Raw genomic sequence first — 17656 nt, 5'->3', positions numbered from 1 at the left:
ACTTGCAAAAGAGCAGGGCTTTGCTTGGTTCAGTTTTTATCAAAAAGTTCTTAGTCATTTGTCACATTACTGAGCCTCTTGCAAAGACTCCATTTTAGGCTAAAACACTGTATTTCTGCTTCGTACTTACCAAAACAAAGATACACAGAAACATTTTTTTCCATTTGAGAAAGCTGTCAGAGTTCAAACTCAGCATTACCTTTCTCCACAAGTTGCTTCCACCTTTTAGCCCATTCTGTGAGCTGCTGAGCATAGACCTTCTCTATCCGTGCCCGCTCATGAATACAGTTCATAAGATCATTGCAAAGTCTGTGGCCATCATCAATTCGTTTTACTGTTCTCTTGTAATTTCCAACCTACCAAGAGACAAAGACTTAATTTCTGCTTGAAAGGTCCGAAAACAAGACAAATCTCTAAGTAACATGAATACTGTAAACTAAGAGTAAGATAATACAGCAGGAAATAATCAATTATTGAATCAGGTTCATTTATCTTAAATCAATTAATTATAAAACCTAACTGCAGCAACACAACAAAGGCTACAAGTTCCCCTGTAAAAAAAAGTCATTAATTTAAAAAGTGAAAGCTATATTATATTTTATTAAGTGTGCAATGTAATTATGGGCAGTCACCACAATTGTTCTGCATTATTATTTCTTGGTAATGTTCTAGATAGTGGAGAAAATTAAGAGAAATAATAGAGTATATCTTTCCCTCTTCAATGTTTATCAAGTACCTAATACCTTAATTTTATGCTGTATTCAATCTTTCAGGATTAATAAAACTGCACAGACTTGCAAAGGAGCATTGCAACATCTCTATCAACCATAATAACAGATTTTAAGAATGTGGTCACTGCTGACAAACCAGACAGCAATTATTTCCAAAGCATACTCTAGAATTTAGTGTGGGAAGATACTGACAGCAATGACATGGAGTTACCATACTTAGAATTGTAAATACAGAAGAAAAAAAAACCCCACAGTTGCTCACAGTACAAGCTACAATAAAATGAGGACATGGAGCAAAATGCACCCTATGTAACGAACATCCATTATATAACTAACACTCCCTTTTCACTCTTGTGCACACACCAACATGGAATAACAAATCTAAATGTCTGAAAGGAAAAGAAGCCTTACACTGCTCCCAGAGTAACATTTCCACTTAATTCAAGGTCACTCAGGTTTGCTTTTGTAAATATTAAACAAGACCTAAGAGCTCTGTTAAGAGAACTTGCACAGCCTATAAAATATCACAGCCAGTTTCTTATCTGCCATAAGAACCTGACTGAAAACCAAAGACTAGTAGCAAGACAGTAGATTAAATATTCAAATACTCCAAGTGCATTAGTCATTTTTACATTTGAATCATATCTGTTTCACATCTGACCTAGAGAAAAACATCCAACTTTTAGGTTCACGTTTATTCAGAATTTTTTCAGCAGATGTACATGCAAGCCATTTGCTTGAGAAAAATGGTATACAGGGAAATACTATTTAAAGGGGAAAAAAATCCCTATACTAAACGCTGGAGGAATACCAATAAATACAGATATATGCTAGGTCTTCTCATTAAATCTGGGCAAAAAATAAAATCAAAGCCATCAATGACATGACAAAACCATTTCTCTTAGACAGTGGCTTCAAAGCATTCATCTGAGAATGTTTTTTTTTGTTTGGAATAGATCCACTTCAACAGATTAAAGTAATTTAGTTAGCATCTAAGTAAGGCATTAGTTAGCAGCCACTGATTTGCCTAAATCGTGTAAACAAATGCATACACACAGCCCCTGCACATTTAAACATAGCTACAACATAATTGAAGAGAAGTAGCTACCAGAGATAGTCAATACATCCATGTCAACTGACTGCATCTGTCACCAAGAAAGCATGAAAAATAACCTTCTATTTTCAGGAGAAATGGAAATGGAGAAGTAGGCAGTTATAATACGTCATCAAAGTGTTAAGGGAATTAAATACCTCCAAGAATATCTATAGTCTTTGTAATGAAAGACAAATCATTCATCTACTCAAAATTACTCCAGCTGTAGGTTCACAGTCAAGCAGACTTTCAGAACAGGTTATGTTAGCTTACCGAAGCCTTATATTAACATCAATTTGTGTCTCCAGTTAGGTGCCCAGGGATTTATGTGTGTAGCACAAACATTTCCTTTCATAAATTTTCACTATTAAATTAGCATTTTAAATACTAATATTGGATGAGAGCTGGCTGCCTTGTGGTATATTTGATCCTTTAATTTTGCATTGTCTGGGCAAACTGTAACCTCATGGCAGCATTTAGCAGTTGCCAAATTTCAGGCGGGTATTCAGAGAACCGAACTGAGCTTACCTGTGATGGTCCATTTGCTGCTATCACATAAGGGCACCTTTAAAGAGATGCATGCGCACCACAGATAATTCACCCAACCTCCTCCTCCTCATAACAGGAGGAGTGAAGGAACTCAGCATCACAGTTTAGAATGAAGAGGAACCACCAAGCCTACGCTGCTAGAAAATAACCAAGTATTGCAAAGAAAGCCTTTTACACTGAAATTTGCCCTATGAGGAATGCTAGAATTTTGGAAATACAGCAATATTTTCTGTGTTCTATGGCAGAGAACATAACTTATATAACTTGGCATGTAACATGCTGAAAACCTAGTGGTTTCTTTTAAAAATTGCATTTTAAGTTATGGACACTGCAATGATACGTTTTAGAAATGTGGGATGTGCAGCCTGTCACTGTAGGACACAAGATTTGAGACACAAGGTCCTTAGACCACAGAGCCAAGTAAAGTGAACAGAACTTCAGTCTTTATGTGGCCAAGGAACTACTAGATTAACTGTAGATAGGTTGAAACAATAAATGAAAAACTTAGAAACACACTCAGGACACCTGGAACTCTGAAAAACATGATGTTGTACATTATTTATTCAAGACTCTTTTCTCCAGTTTATGAGGTAAAGGGCAAACATTCTGCAAGACTTCCTCTTTCCCCTTCACAAGAAGTATTTAAGGAAATGAAAAATGAAGAATTATTTTATTTGTAGTAACTGACCAGGAGCCACACAAACAGAAAATTCTGTGCTCTTTTATTTCAGTCAGAGCCATATTTACATAATGCCTGGTAATTTTCAGATTTCTCAATTAGCCCTGTACAGTGCATGAATATAGATGATTTTGCTAGTTAGAATAATTTCCTGATCATTCTGAGCACTGGGCTACTTCCTGCTAAACAGACATCAGACGACTAAGACATGAATGAAGTTATGACGTGAAGTTAAAAGTTTTCATGTCCTACAAATAAAATGTTTGTTTCAGGAAAGTGAATTGTAAGATTACAAACTTTCTTACAATTTCAAAAAGTAAAATAGATATTTAAAAGCTATATCCCACTTTCATTTTAACATCAAAACTACTTCCATCTGAAAGAGATAGTTTATTTCACAATATCAAATTCAGTTGCTGTTTACCCTTAGATGTCAGAAACACTTCAAAATAATCAAGAGTTTGTTTCTTAAAAAGACCACTATAATGATCACTTTTTTTTGATGCAATCAGTCCATTCTGGGAAGATTGTGATTCATAGTGTTGTGTCACTTTCCCTACCTGTTCTAATTTGAACTAACCATCAGTTTTAACCCTTTTCCACTGCAAAAAATACTGAGTTATGCTACTAATAAACCTCAGTTGATCTTATTTTGCCCCATTTCTCTCTTACAGGTCTCCATTTAGCTTAATCAAGAAACCATTCCTTCTGATTTTACAACTTCCTCTCCGGCATGAGCACAGCAAAGGCACCTCAAATCGTCTGCCAAATCTAATATTTACGGTATCTGTTAACATCCAGAAAAAACACAGAGGCACCCTGCGATGAGGCACTGATAATCCTATAGTTGGCAGTGCAGGCAGCTTTCCTTGGACCAAGGGAGCAAAGCACTGTCACTGATAGGAACTTTAGTGGGGATACCTAAGAGTTTACAACCTCGTTATTCTACAATTTTGCAGCACTAAACACAAAGGGAGAGTCTTAAATTATGTAGGCTCCTTTACCTCTACTGTTAGACTCTTAAATTTTAAGGCATATTCACAGAGCAGCACAAAAGTCTAGAGTGTTAAACACACCTTGCAGGTTTTTCTGATACACTGAGAAAAAAGAAGAGTACTTGTTACCGCTGAAGATCAGTTGATCACGCGGACACAGGTCGAGGTGTGGTGAAGGAAAGAGCAGAGTTTATTTTTCCTCCCAGGATTTATAGGCTTCCTACCATGGCCAGGGATTGGATGGTCAGGATAACACTTTCTCACTGCACTGGCCATGAGAGATGCCCATCACAAGACGTGTAACAGAAAGAATGTACACATATCTATGTTTCTAGTTACTGTCCTGGGAAAGTCCTTAGAAAACTATGTTAGCAAGCTCAGAAGCTGAGTTTTCAGGGTGACATCTCACCCTTTTTGGTTTAACAAAAAGAAATGAAAAAAAGAAAAATGAACAGAGAAACTAGCAACATTATAAACAATCAAAAAATAAATAATAGAAAAATACAATACTCCATACAATCAGAAGGCTGTAATTTCAGGGTGATATCTCACCCTTTCGTTATTACAAAAAAACCAAAAAAACCCCAGAAAAAAACAAAACTCCAAAATAAATGACACAGTTGTCCAACATCAACACCTGCTTGTGGATGGCTCTCAATTTGGTCACGGAGGCAGAATCCATGGCCAAACTGAAAGGTGCCTGGGAAAACTTATGAAATGCTATGACAGCAGTCTGTAATTCTATCAGTTGGGCTGATCCAGCCTCATGACTCTCAAAAAAAAAACCGCAAAAAACAAACCAGCGACATCAATGGAAAGATTAACGCAATAAACTTGAGGAGCAGAAACTGCTCACAGAACCTCCTCCAGCATCTACTGTGCCAGTGGGTGTCAGAGGTGACTTTAAAATCAGAGTCCCCCTTTAATAGACCAAACAAGGGAGACAGTTCTGTCGTGGTCAGTCCCATATAAGGACACAACCATGTGAAAGTCCATTAATATCTGGACATCATTCATGCAGTGTCTGCACTGAATGCAAAAAAATAATAAAATAATTGCATCTCCAAATGCAGGACTGTTTGTCCCAAAATCATTTTGACCCTCAAATAATTTCAGGGAGGTTGTAGAAATGAGCAGCAGGAAACTGCTTGCAAACTTCAGAGAGGGCTAGAGCCCCATATCATCGGCAAATGCTGGCAAATTTTGCATGCCTTATGGCAAAATCTCCATTGATATCTCTGTGTGGGCTCAGCATTAATGATAGCTGGCACCAAAAAGACAAATTTCGGTCTGTCATCGGGATGCAAAGGAATCGTAAAAAACAATCCTTCAGATCCACGATGAGGACTAGCCAATCAACAGGAAACATGGCAGGTAAAGGCATGCTAGCCTGCAACATCCCCATGATTTCCATCATAGCATTAACTTTCTGGAGGTATTACAGCAACCCCCATTTCCCATACTTCTTCTTGATACAGAAAACAGGAATGTCCCAGGGACTGGTTGAAACTCCAGATCACTGTGATCCAACCGTTCTTGCATCCAGTCACGGATGGTGACTAGTCTATCATGAGAGAAGACAACAGAAAATGCTGAACAAAGAGTCAGTCTCAAGTTCTTCTTTGTGTTAAATGTGTCAGCATCGGGTCCATCAGCAAACTTGACAATCGTGCTGTCCATGCCAGTGTCAAAACCCATGGAAGCTAATCTCTGACAGCATCTCACCAAGGATGGACCGGGTAGCAGACCCGTTCAGGATCACCCCTGGCTGTCAGAACAGCAGTCCGTGAACCCAGGGAGGTCCAGGGAACCCGAAGCCACCATCTCCCCGCAGCTGGGTCTCAGCTCTGCGAACATAAAACTCAAAAGGCACAAAGTGAGCAAATCCAGGTCCCGCAGGGATAGGAACAGGAGGCAGGAGTGTGGAACCCATGGCAGAACTGCACCCCAGGAATTCCGAATCAATGTCCCATAGGTGAGCAATGGTGCCTTGGGCAGTGATATTCAACCATGCCACAAGAAGAGCACTCAAGCCCTCACCCACCGGATCAAAGCATTTGGAAGCACATGGAATGCCTGATACGCTCAGCTGCACAGTCATTTTACAGGAGGACAAAGTCCACAGGCCAGCCGAAGAGGCTCCAGCAGCCAGGGACCCCTGGCCTGTCATGGCCACCAGCTTTTCCCCCGCGGCAGCACCACACGCAGGCTCAAGTGATGCCCGGGAACCCGAGGCGGGGGGGTTTGGAGGCAGCTCGGCACAGCCCGCTCCTGTCGGGGGGGGGAACCGGGGTGCCGGTACAGGCACAGCCTGCGAAGCCGCGGCATTGTCCTCCTCCGCTGCCAGGGGACAGCCCGGGCTCGCAGGGGGAAAAACCGGCAGTGTGGGGTCCGGGCCCGGCCCGTCCCCCACCGCGGGGCAGGGCACGGCCCAGCCGCAGCAGGGACACGGGACAGGCCCTGAGGCGTCCCCCAGGGCCGGCGCGGCCCCCCGTTCAAGCACCCCCCCATCGGCCTGTGCCGGGAGGGCACACGGAAGAGGCGAACCCGCCCCCGGCTTCCACCGTCGGGGCGCGGGCCGGGGAGGCGTTACACTCCCCGGGTCCGCGGCGCCCCGGACAGCCCGCCGACGGGGATCCAACCCTGCCCCGGGCCTATACCGCCGGGGCGCGGGCCGAGGCGGCGTTACAGCCCCCGGGTCCGCGGCGCCCCCTACGGCCCGCTGGCAAGGCCCCAAGGCCTCCTTAGGCTTACACCGCCGCGGCGCTGGCCGAGGCGGGGTCACGCCCACCGATCCCGCGGCGTCCCCGTTCAACCCGCTGGGGGCCCCGGCGATCCCGGGAGAGCCGACCTCGGGACCCGACCTCAGAAAGCCACACCTCCGCCAGATCCCGAGCAGCCGGGGCTGATAACCGACCAGGAGAGACTCGATCAGGGAATCGCCTAAAGCCTCCCAAGCTGACTGCGAAAAAATCGCTTCAACCACAGGGAAAAACCCCTCAGTTCTCCCATACTCACACAATCGCTGGAAGTCAGCATACGAAACATCAATCCCTCTTTGATCAGACACCGCATGCCATATCTCCAGAACCAGGCCCTCCGTAAGAGAAAGCCCAAAACCATCCATAGCCACAGGCTAGACAGTACCCTGTAACACACGTGCAAGACACGGCGGGGTTCACCAGATGTTACCGCTGAAGATCAATTGATCACGCGGACACAGGTCGAGGTGTGGTGAAGGAAAGAGCAGAGTTTATTTTTCCTCCCAGGATTTATAGGCTTTTGGCCACGGCCAGGGATTGGATGGTCAGGATAACACTTTCTCACTGCACTGGCCATGAGAGATGCCCATCACAAGACGTGTAACAGAAAGAATGTACACATATCTATGTTTCTAGTTACTGTCCTGGGAAAGTCCTTAGAAAACTATGTTAGCAAGCTCAGAAGCTGAGTTTTCAGGGCGACAAGTACTTTCATTTATTAGCAGTCCAGAAGGTGGCAAACATTCAGCTATTGCTAAACTCCTGTTAGGTAATTTCAGCATGCCATGATAAACAGTATACCACAAATACTTCAGGAGTTTCAAATGCCTGAAGATAGATTTGATGTCAACTCTTTTTCCAAGCTTACAGATCTTATTCATAGCAAGTCAGCCTTTATGAACTGGAACCATTCAAAAGAAAGTCAACAAGGGTATTTTTAGGGGCAAATACTCCTAGGCACGAAACAGAATAATAAGCTTTAAAGGTTCATAGTCAAGCCCACACATACCACTGGCCAACATGGGGATACACACTATTTCCAGCACTCCATTTAACCATGAGTAAAATTTCTTTCCAGCTATGTCAAACAGGAAGCTTCCAAACATTTCAACCAGCAATAACATGTATAACCACTATGTGGTTTTTATATATAAGAATAATTATCTTGGTGCACAATTAACACATACAGTCCAAGTACATATGAGCACTAGCTCTAAGTAAGTTTAAGTTTATGCATATAAATTCACCCCTGCTTACAAGAAAAATTCTGAGGAAGCTCTTAAACACACAAAATCTTAAGGCAAATACACCATTAAAGCAAATACTGGCAATATAAATGAAAAATATTCCACTGCTCCAAGTTAGGAGGAGATTTAAAAAACAACTATGTGACAGGAATCTATTATTTCAGAGCCCAAGTATTTTTTATCCAGACTGTTGCATTTGGGCCTTGCTTTGGTTGGGTTTCTGTTTTGGGTAGGGGTGTTTTTGTGGTTTGTTTTGTTGGTTTTCTATGTGGTTAGGAGGGGGCAGGGGACAATAGCAATGCAAACAGAAGCCAAATTTGATTCATCCATACTACACAGGGGATCAGCTTCCACTTTATGAGGCTGAAAGTCTTATATTGCTAATGGATTCTCAGCAAATCCTTCAGAAAGCAAGAGAAGTCCTGTATTCAGCACTTCAAAATGCATACCAGGTCCTGTCCTCCCAGGGAATCACTCACAGGGCTAAAATAATCCCAGCTGCAGGTTTAGCAGCTGTTCAGCGTGACTATTTCTGTTTGGGTAAGTATGTGTTTTAAACACCCCTGCAATAAATGGGCTCCATACTGCTGATGTTAGCAGAAAAAGTCAGGGAGATAAGGAAGCACACCTAGGGGATAAGGAACATGCACAGTCTGAGGGACCCAGAGCTCAATTAAAATAAGTGCCTCCACAGGCAGGGTAGCTGCTCCTTTTGATGTCTTCCCTTGCAAGATATGCATACACTTTACCTCTAGGAACACTCACTCACTGGCTTTCTTACCTTCACAGGTATGTAACTGAACAAGACTATTGGTCTCATCTTGCCCAAGGCATTTTTCATTTAATATATCCCCAATAGTGATATGCTTGGTAGCATAAGGTTGGAGCTTAATAAACAGAAAAGCAAACTTTATTATACATTTTGTTAATTATTAATATACTAAAATCTTTCATGGGCATTCCAAAATGTCTAATACTCCTGAAAGAGAAGGCCAATTGTCCTCATGCCCATTTCTCATGTTTAACTAAAGCAATGCAATACTGGAACTAACCAGTTTTGCCACGGTCTATTTCTGGATGCAGAAAGTGCCCTAAATGATAATGATGCATTTACAGCAGTCAAGCAAATGTTTATTAACTCCATATGATAGATGAGGACAAAATAGAAAGGCTTTTAAATTGTGTATTTTCCACTTTCCCTTGGAAAACCTGCTGCCACCCAGCTTCAGGCTATCAGCAACAACCTCTGATTACCCAAAGCACATCATCCTTGTCAGCTATGTAACACAGATGAAGCAATTCCTTCTTGGAGCTTATCAACATGATTCCTCAGTCTCTAGCATTTCTGCACCCAGAGAGAGTTATGAGCTTAACCAGACACATCAAGGTACATTGAGGCTTGACAAAAAAAATAAATTAGGAGAGTGAAATTTCCATTTCTTAGGTAATTTAAGACACTACTACAACTGAAACTTCAATGAAATCCTCCACTGCTATTGTGGGAATTATTCTTCAGAAAGCCTTTTCTTAGTATTTTGCAGTTCTTTGTTCTCTAAGCAATCTATTTTAAAACATCTACAAAATCCTCTGACTCCCAAAGTACTTCTATTGACTAAACACCTGAAGAAATTAGAGGTGAAAAAAAGGATTTGTTCTACTGAAAAGGATTTGTCATTCTGCTAGAAGACAAAAAAACTTAAAGTTTTATCTTGGGTTTACCAAATATGAAAAAAACACTTCAATTTAATTATGAGAGCTGTTGCTATTTCTTTGGCACGCTTAACAAACGTATAATTCTGAAAGCCTTTTTCTTTCAGTCATATCGACTGTTCTGATTCAACATACTACCCCTGCCTAAGCCTTGACCTACCCACATTTTTTGACTCCCACATCTACAGTAAGCCGTCAATATGAATATAAGTCCAAACAGCAACTTGTCCAATTCCCTTTCAACAAGACAACAATTTTCCAACCACAAAGCAGAACATGATAACAATATCTGTGTTGTAATAAAAAGTACTAACCTTTAGAGGAAACAAGTTACAATTTGTATTGTATTTCCAGCACTGAACTTAACTCTCAGTGCTAGAACTGGAAATTTCCATGAACAGTATTGAAATAGCAACTTAATAAAAAAAAGCTTAACAGATAAAGTAACCTGCATTGAACTGCTCCATGGACAGTCTGAACATATGCAACCAGACAAGGTTAGAGTAGTAAATCTACTACCAGGCAACTACAAACACTAGATTCACACATTTTAGTAAGAAACCATAGCAAAGGCAATGACAGTTCCAAAAGAAACCAAAGCCTTCTAGAGTCAGAAAACTGATAAAGAAGAAAGTGTTTCATGTCCTAAAGACAATGAAATTTCTGTCAACAGCAATGGCAAAAGCTTTGAAGTTCACTTGTCAACATTCTATCAGGTACAGATCACATCAGCTCAACAGAACAACCGGCTTTTAACAACTAGAAGTGTTTTAATTTCAATAGATATATAGTCAGCAAAAAACAGCTTTTGCAGTCAGTTTTTCAGCTAGGTCCCACAGTCAGGTTCTTTACTCTTTCCTAAATGCCTTTATGAAAAAGATGGGCTTTGCAGCACAGTCCGAAGGTAAATAAATCTGAGCTATTTTGGATGTGAGGGAACAAACCTGAAAGCTCACCCTGCCAGACTGTCACTTCTGTACCACAAAGTTCAAATAGATTCACTGCTTTCAGCTGCAGCAGCAAAACATAACAAGGTGGATTTTAACAAACTGCAAGCTGACTTTAAAAATAAAGAAAAAACTTACTGTGTCAAAAACCTTGAAAAACCTCTAACAAGAGCATAAATGTCAGAATCTGTAGTAACAAAACAACTTCTAAATTGATTAGGAGTTTTTTACTTCCTGTGACTAAGGCATGAAGCACTCAGCTGGCATTCCAGAGGCACCACATCTTTTCTACTCAAATCAAGCAAAATACATTGATCAAAGCTGTTTAACCCTTTGAGAAAGATTAAGACCAGAATTCAAAGTTGTAGTCTTCAGAAACAAAACAACCAATTCCTAACATATAAAAAAGGATGAGTTTTAGACTAAACAGCAGTCAAATTTAGTTTGGATAGATGACTCCAAACCAGAAGTATCATGGAATGGCTTGGGTTGGAAGGGATCTTAAAAAATCATCTTGTTTTAACCTCCTGCCATGGGCAGGGACACCTTCCTGTCATGGAGTTACTTTACCTTTAAGAAAGTTTAAGTTGCTGGGAACTGTCTGGAGTCTTTTCTCCTGACCAATTATCGGTCATTGCTGAGAACTGACAGCAGTTTAGGCCATTGAAAAGTGGGATCAACTTGTGAACCTGTCTTGGTTCTAAAGACAGGTGTCTGCTAGGGAGAGCAGGAGCCTCCCTTGGGATGAAAGAATGTAGACCCCCTCCCTCCGAATTATTATAAATTTGAAATCAAGGGGCTTTCAGGCAGAGATCTGGGGATAGGAATAACAGTTCTTTACTAGTATAACCAGGCAAACAAACAAACAATAACTACAGCAATAACAAGAACACAGAACCAGGGACCCCGGGACAGCTCTCTCAGCTGAGATGGGATGGAGGAGAGGTTTTGTTTTTCACAAACCCCTCGGGCAGTCAGTCCCGGTGCTCCTGCAGGGCTCCGAGGAACAGTCGGCTGGAAACAGCAGGGATGAGCTGAGATCCTGGGCCGGTGGATGAGGTGTATCAGCAGCTCCGCGGCGGTGGCTGGCACACGTCCCGGCAGGGCAGGGGGTGCGAGGCCACCAGCCAAGAGGGGAGAAGGAGAAGAAGCAACTGCTCCGTCTGGGTGATGGCGAAAATCCCTTCTCTCCACCGCAGCAGCTCCGCGCCCCAGCACACGAACGTCCTTCCCCGAAACCGAAGAAAAGCCAGCTAAACACTGTCCCCACCCTCCTTTTCTGCCCCCTTCCCCCCCCGCCCCGGGCCCGGCTACTCTTTGTCCGTTGTCAATCACCCCTAAGTACCGGTAGTTAGGTTGCCCCAGCACATAATGGGTAAAAATTCCCCGGGCAGGCCAGAACGACAAAACAAACAAAAACAAAAAAAAAAGGACACCTAACCCTCAACAGAACCCTACCTTAAAGTGTAAAACCAGAGCCCTCTTGGTTCTCTTTGTTTCCTGGCTGGGAAGGGTGGCGGAGCTCCAGGCCTCCCGTTCCCTGCCCAGGCCATGCGGCCGGGCGGGGACTGGGCTGGGCCCAGCGTCTCCCGGCCGGGAGATGCGGGCCCTGCGGAAGGTTTTCTCCGGGCTCGGGCCGGGCCGGGCCGAACCGATCTCTGGCTCGGCTGCAGGTTTTTTGCTGTAACTAAATTCACTAGAAACTGCTGAGTGAAGAAAGAGAGAGGCTCTGGACCTGCAGCGGGCTGGGCGCGGCGACTACACTCTCCAGAGCAGCCATGAGGCACTTTCCATCGCAGACGGCTCCAGCTCCTGCACCGGCCGGGGCCACAGAACTACCTACAACAGCCTGGGCAAGATTTTAACTCTTTCATTACCCAGATGAGACTTGCGGATTAATCTTTTTATCCAGAGAGAGAAAAAGAGAGTGATCAACATGAAAAGAGACTTTATAAACTACTAGTGACAGGAAAGAAAAGAAGCTTCAGAAAAGGTAGAGAATTAAGAAGATGCTTTAATTAAGCTGAAATATCTTTCTGTTAAAACTATGGAAATGGACAATAAGGTCTTGAAAACACTCCTTTAATTCATGACAGTATATAGGGAGGAATAGAGTGTTCAAAGTGTAAATTTTGAGTAAAAAGTAGAGTAATTATGGTACAGTGAAGTGCTAGAAGATTTGAAGCCTTGAGAGGCAATGAGAAAACTGTTTTCTAGTGAAGCTCACAGAAACAGATGAAGAAGACTTTTTGCCTTTGAATAACTTATCCTTAAAAATCCCATCCCTAGACTCATGGCCCATACACACTTCAGAGTGATGTGAAAATGGGAGGAGTGGGCTCTAATAACAGCAGCTCTGGGCAGCTAACATTAGGGCAATGGAAAACTATAACAAAAATAGTTTTTCTTGTGAGAAACTCCATAAATTAACAGGAAGAAACTTCTGTTTCTCTACAAAGACTGGTGAAAAGACTGTAGCAAGAATTGGGACTGTTTTAACCATCAAAGTTCCAAAGTTTTTGTCTCTTTTGTCATGTGAACAAGGGAATAGTGGGTAGACAGGGGATGAAAAGGTTTTTCTGGAAGTTTATTCTGGTGTTCTTGTTATTGTAGTTTGTCAATAAACTTTTTTTTTTCCTTTTAAGTTTTATGCCTGTTTTGCTCTTGTTCTAATCCATATCTCACAGCAAGAAGTAAGTAATTTTCTTAGTTATTGGTTTAAAACCACGACACTTCCACTATCCCAGGTTGCTCCAAGCCCCACCCAACCTGGCCTGGAACACTTCCAGGGATGGGGCAGGCACAGCTGCTCTGGACAACCTGTGCCAGGGCCTCAGCACCCTCACAGGGAGCAATTTCTTCCTCATATCCAATCTAACCCTGCTCTCTGTCAGTGTGAAGCCATTCCCCCTTGTCCTGTCACTCCAGGCCCTTGTTAAGAGTCTCTCTCCATCTTTCCTGTGGGTTCCCTTTAGTCACTGCAAGGCCACAATGAGGTCACTCCTCTTCTCCAGGCTGAACAATCCCAATTCCCTCAGCCTTTCCTCCCAGCAGAGCTGCTCCATCCCTCTGATTGCCTTGGTGTCCCTGCTCTGGCCTGGCTGCAGCAGCTCCCTGTCCTTCCTGTGCTGGGCCCAGGGCTGGATGCAGCCCTGCAGGGGGAGCTCAGCAGAGCCGGGCAGAGGGGCAGAATCCCCCTCCCCTGCCACCCTGGGGCTCTGGGTGCTGCCCAGCACAGGGGCTTTCTGAGTTGGGGCATGTCCTGCTCTCACCCACAGCACTCCCAGGTCCTTCTGCCAGGGCTGCTCCCTCTGCCCATCCCCACCTGGATCCATCACACACAGGGATGTGCCCAACACAGGGGCAGCACCAGCACTTGGTCTGGTTAAACCTCATGAGACTCCCATGGGCCACTGCTCGAGCTTGTCCAGGTCCCTCTAGATTGCCACTGCACTCTCAGCCTGGTGTCATCTGCAAAGCTGCTGAGGGTGCCCTCAAGCCCTCCATGCCATTAATGAAGATATTAAATAACACTGGTCCCAGTATGGAGCCCTGAGGGACACCACTTGTAACCAATGTCCATTGGGACTCTGAGCCACTGACTGCTTCCCTCTGGATGTAACCACCCAAGTAATTCCTTTTCCATCAGCAATCCACATCTCCCCAGTTTGAAGAGAAGGATGTTGTGGGGGACCATGTCAAAGGCTTTAGAGCAATCTAGATAAATGACACCTGTATCCTTTTTCTTGTCCACTGATGGAGCCATTCCACTGGAAAAGGCCACAAGGTTCGTCACACAAGATTTGCCCTCGGTTGTCTCAAATCACATTCCTGTCCTCTTTATGCCTTATCACAGTTTCTAAGAGTCTGTCCTATGATACTCCCAGGCACAGAGGTGAGTTGGACATGTCAGTAATTCCCAGTCTTCCTACTCCTTTTAAAGACAGGTACAATGTTTCACTCTTTCCTGCCACCTAGAACTTCATCTGATTGCCATGGCTTTCCAAATATCCTTTTAACTACAAAGAACAATATTTGTGGTTATATATCAAAAAAGAGAAAGCATAGAAAAATCTATAAGGAAACCAACTGATTGCTATACAGAAGTCTAGTATTTCTTTATCCAAGGGTAAAGAAAGGTATGCTCATGCATTATACATTAGTCTACTCACACTGCTCATGAAACAGACTGCAGTCCTGACCTTTTGGAAAGAATACACTGACAAGTCCAAAGAAACAGACTTAAGTAGTAGTGTTTACAAAATGATGTAAAATAAGTCACCAAGACCACAAACACAAATAAGCCACCTATAATAAGCATCAAATACATTTAAACAAATCTTCATGAAGGTCCTCTTTTAAGTTAATTGCCATTTCTGATCATCCCTTATTGGATTTAATTCTTTGAATTCAAATTTGTCCAAACATAATCATCCTAGTTCACAGAAATTTTCATTCTTATTCACTCAGCTTCTATGCTTCCAGACATGATTATCTGATAGAAGACAACAGCTTGGTACAGAACAGCCAGCCAGAAATCATGTTCTGCTGCGAAGTATACGATGCCCAGCAGACATCAAAATACCCCTTTTCATCCAGAATTCTTTTTTCCTGACTGCCTCTTTATTTTATTTTGAAACAATTCTAGCAAGGAAGCCTGCTCAGGAAGTTGCCTCAGCATAAAACAAACCACACAGCAAAACTAAGGTTGGAAGGACCCTCTGGAGATCAGGTAGTCCAATCTCCTGCTCAAAGCAGGTGCGATATCTCAGATTGCTCAGGATCATAGCCAGTTGAGAGACACCTCCAAGAGCAGTAGTTCCCAGAGTCATCATTCCCACCCCTTTTAAAGACAGGTACAGTATTTTACTCTTTCCTGTCACCTGGAATTTCACCTGCTTGCCATGGCTTTCCATGTATCATTTTAGCAACAAAGAACAATATTTGTGGTTATACATCAAATGATCCCACAGCCTGTCTGTAGTCATCCTACAGAGTACCCCTACAAGAGGGGTCAAGGCTTAGAATACAGTGATTTTAAAAGAACTTCTTTATAAAGAAGACAGACATATTTAACATAACAGTAATTATATCTCCTCAAAAAACTGTAGCTATCTGCTCAACCAGAACCTCACTAGCATTAGGTCTTTCAGAAAATACATTGTAAAAACATGGGAGATCATGGGACATATGCATTAAAATGTAATATGCTGTCACCACAAACAGCACAGTTTAGTGGTCTAGAAAATCTTACATTTCAAAGGAAGTACAGGTCACCAAAATCAAGCTGTCTAGCATAGGTCTCTGGTAAATCCAGATTCCCCTGAACTGTTTTCATGTTTGCTATAGTTCAAACTCAAAAGAGCTCCCTCTCAAATGGTAGAAGTTTGTCCTACTGAATACAGCTAATTTGGACAGTGTACTTACCTCCAATTGTGTCAGTACTGACACTGCCAAACTTTTCTTTTTACTTAAAGAAAAAGACTTGTTTCTGTAAAAGTACTTCTGCTTTATGAAGCTTCCTTTATTTAGAGCTTAAATTATCCCAGCATCTGAAAGGCTCTGTCACACTGGGGCAGCACAAATTGCTGATATTACAAAGTACTTTATATTATCTTCCGTATGTATACTTTTACACTGAGACAAGAATAACTTGTCTCAAAAAAGTTTATACTTATATCCAGATACAAACATGAGACAGGCAGTACATCCACACAGTATCTGTTGTAATTTATGTACACTTACAGTAGCTTGGAAGAGTTACTTCATATTTAACTTTGATCATTTTAAAAGCTACTTACACGTGGCCTTCCTTGACAATAAAAATTGACAAAGGTTCAATTCTGAATCCTGTACCCTACCCAAGTGGATCATCCTCAAGTTTATGCCCATTAAAGCTCTCAACAGAAGTAGGTCAAAATCCAAAAGGTTAATTTCTACCCTGAAGGCTATTTCTGCAGATCATAATAATGATGGTGTATTATATTGCAGCTCTCTCCACAATTCACAGTGCACAAAAATCATATTTTCTACAATACGAGTAAAAAATAGAATCAAAATATTGAATAAAACATATGGATTACCTCCCAGAAGCTATCACTAGAAACTTCTACTCCAACAGAATCATCATATGAACCAGACATTGCTATGTATGAAGAGCTTGGAATTATTCAGAGCTTAAACACCTTCAGAATCTGTAGAAACAGAAAAAAATCCACATTTATGAGCATTAACAATGGAGTTAAGAAATTATGAAAATATGCAAAGCAACTTCATTCAATATTTTGATATCCATTAAATAAAAACAAGAGGTAACCACAAAGGGCATTTTGGAACAGAAAACTTCTACCACACAGTTTTTAGCTCTTATCATGACATTGGTTGTCCAGAAAATACTCAGTGCATCTGCTTACATCACGTTTCACCGGACTCTTGAGTTTATTTAATGATAAAATTTCCTATCACGATCAAAAAAAAGATTGAGCAATGAGATGCTTACTCATTAACTACTCCACTTTCAAAGCATTCCTATGAGACAATCAGCTGATCTTTGCTTCAGCAACAATAACCTGCACTGATTTCTATTCCTTTTCCACTGGAAATCTGTTATACAATGAAACCCACTGGAAAGGCCAAAAATTGTTGAGTTAAAGAAAAATAAATGTATTCTTGTCATTGCTCTATTTTAGCAAAACAAACAAACTGAAAACTCATCAGTTTTGAATTCTGAGCTTTATTAAAAAGTAAGTCATTACTTTAACAATTCAGGCATTTTCACCTTTATAGACACAGCTGCAAGGAAGAAAAATATAATCTATCCTCATCGAAGCAGATGACTTAATGAATCACTGAGCATGAAAAAAGTTAGGGTTACCTTAAGCTAACATGTAAGATTAACATCAAAAACATTACTGAGACAAAAAATCCAGGCACTTGCATCCAC

The 17656-nt window shown here is 42.0% G+C and overlaps 1 protein-coding gene across 5 annotated transcripts in view; it reads right to left on the bottom strand.

Annotated features, from left to right (window-relative positions):
• Positions 1 to 17656, bottom strand: part of PACSIN2 (protein kinase C and casein kinase substrate in neurons 2) — a 64916-nt gene that overhangs the window by 14935 nt on the left and 32325 nt on the right. For 4 of the 5 annotated variants that reach the window (XM_005533128.3, XM_014261674.2, XM_014261675.2 and 1 more), the window contains exons 2-3: positions 16797 to 16907; positions 200 to 356 (exon numbers count right to left, since the gene is read on the bottom strand). In XM_005533128.3, coding sequence (XP_005533185.1) covers positions 200 to 356; positions 16797 to 16856 — 217 coding nt within the window. In that variant the 5' untranslated portion in view covers positions 16857 to 16907. The remainder of the gene's footprint in view (positions 1 to 199; positions 357 to 16796; positions 16908 to 17656) is intronic. The other variant, XM_088055398.1, reaches the window with a different exon arrangement.

This window comes from Pseudopodoces humilis, chromosome 5 (genome assembly GCF_049639895.1).
Source record: "Pseudopodoces humilis isolate 2021_Gansu_Grassland_sample_001 chromosome 5, ASM4963989v1, whole genome shotgun sequence".
In the NCBI taxonomy this organism is placed as follows: domain Eukaryota; kingdom Metazoa; phylum Chordata; class Aves; order Passeriformes; family Paridae; genus Pseudopodoces; species Pseudopodoces humilis.
Note: the sequence above shows the minus strand (reverse complement) of the source record. Positions and strands in the feature narration are given on the sequence as shown.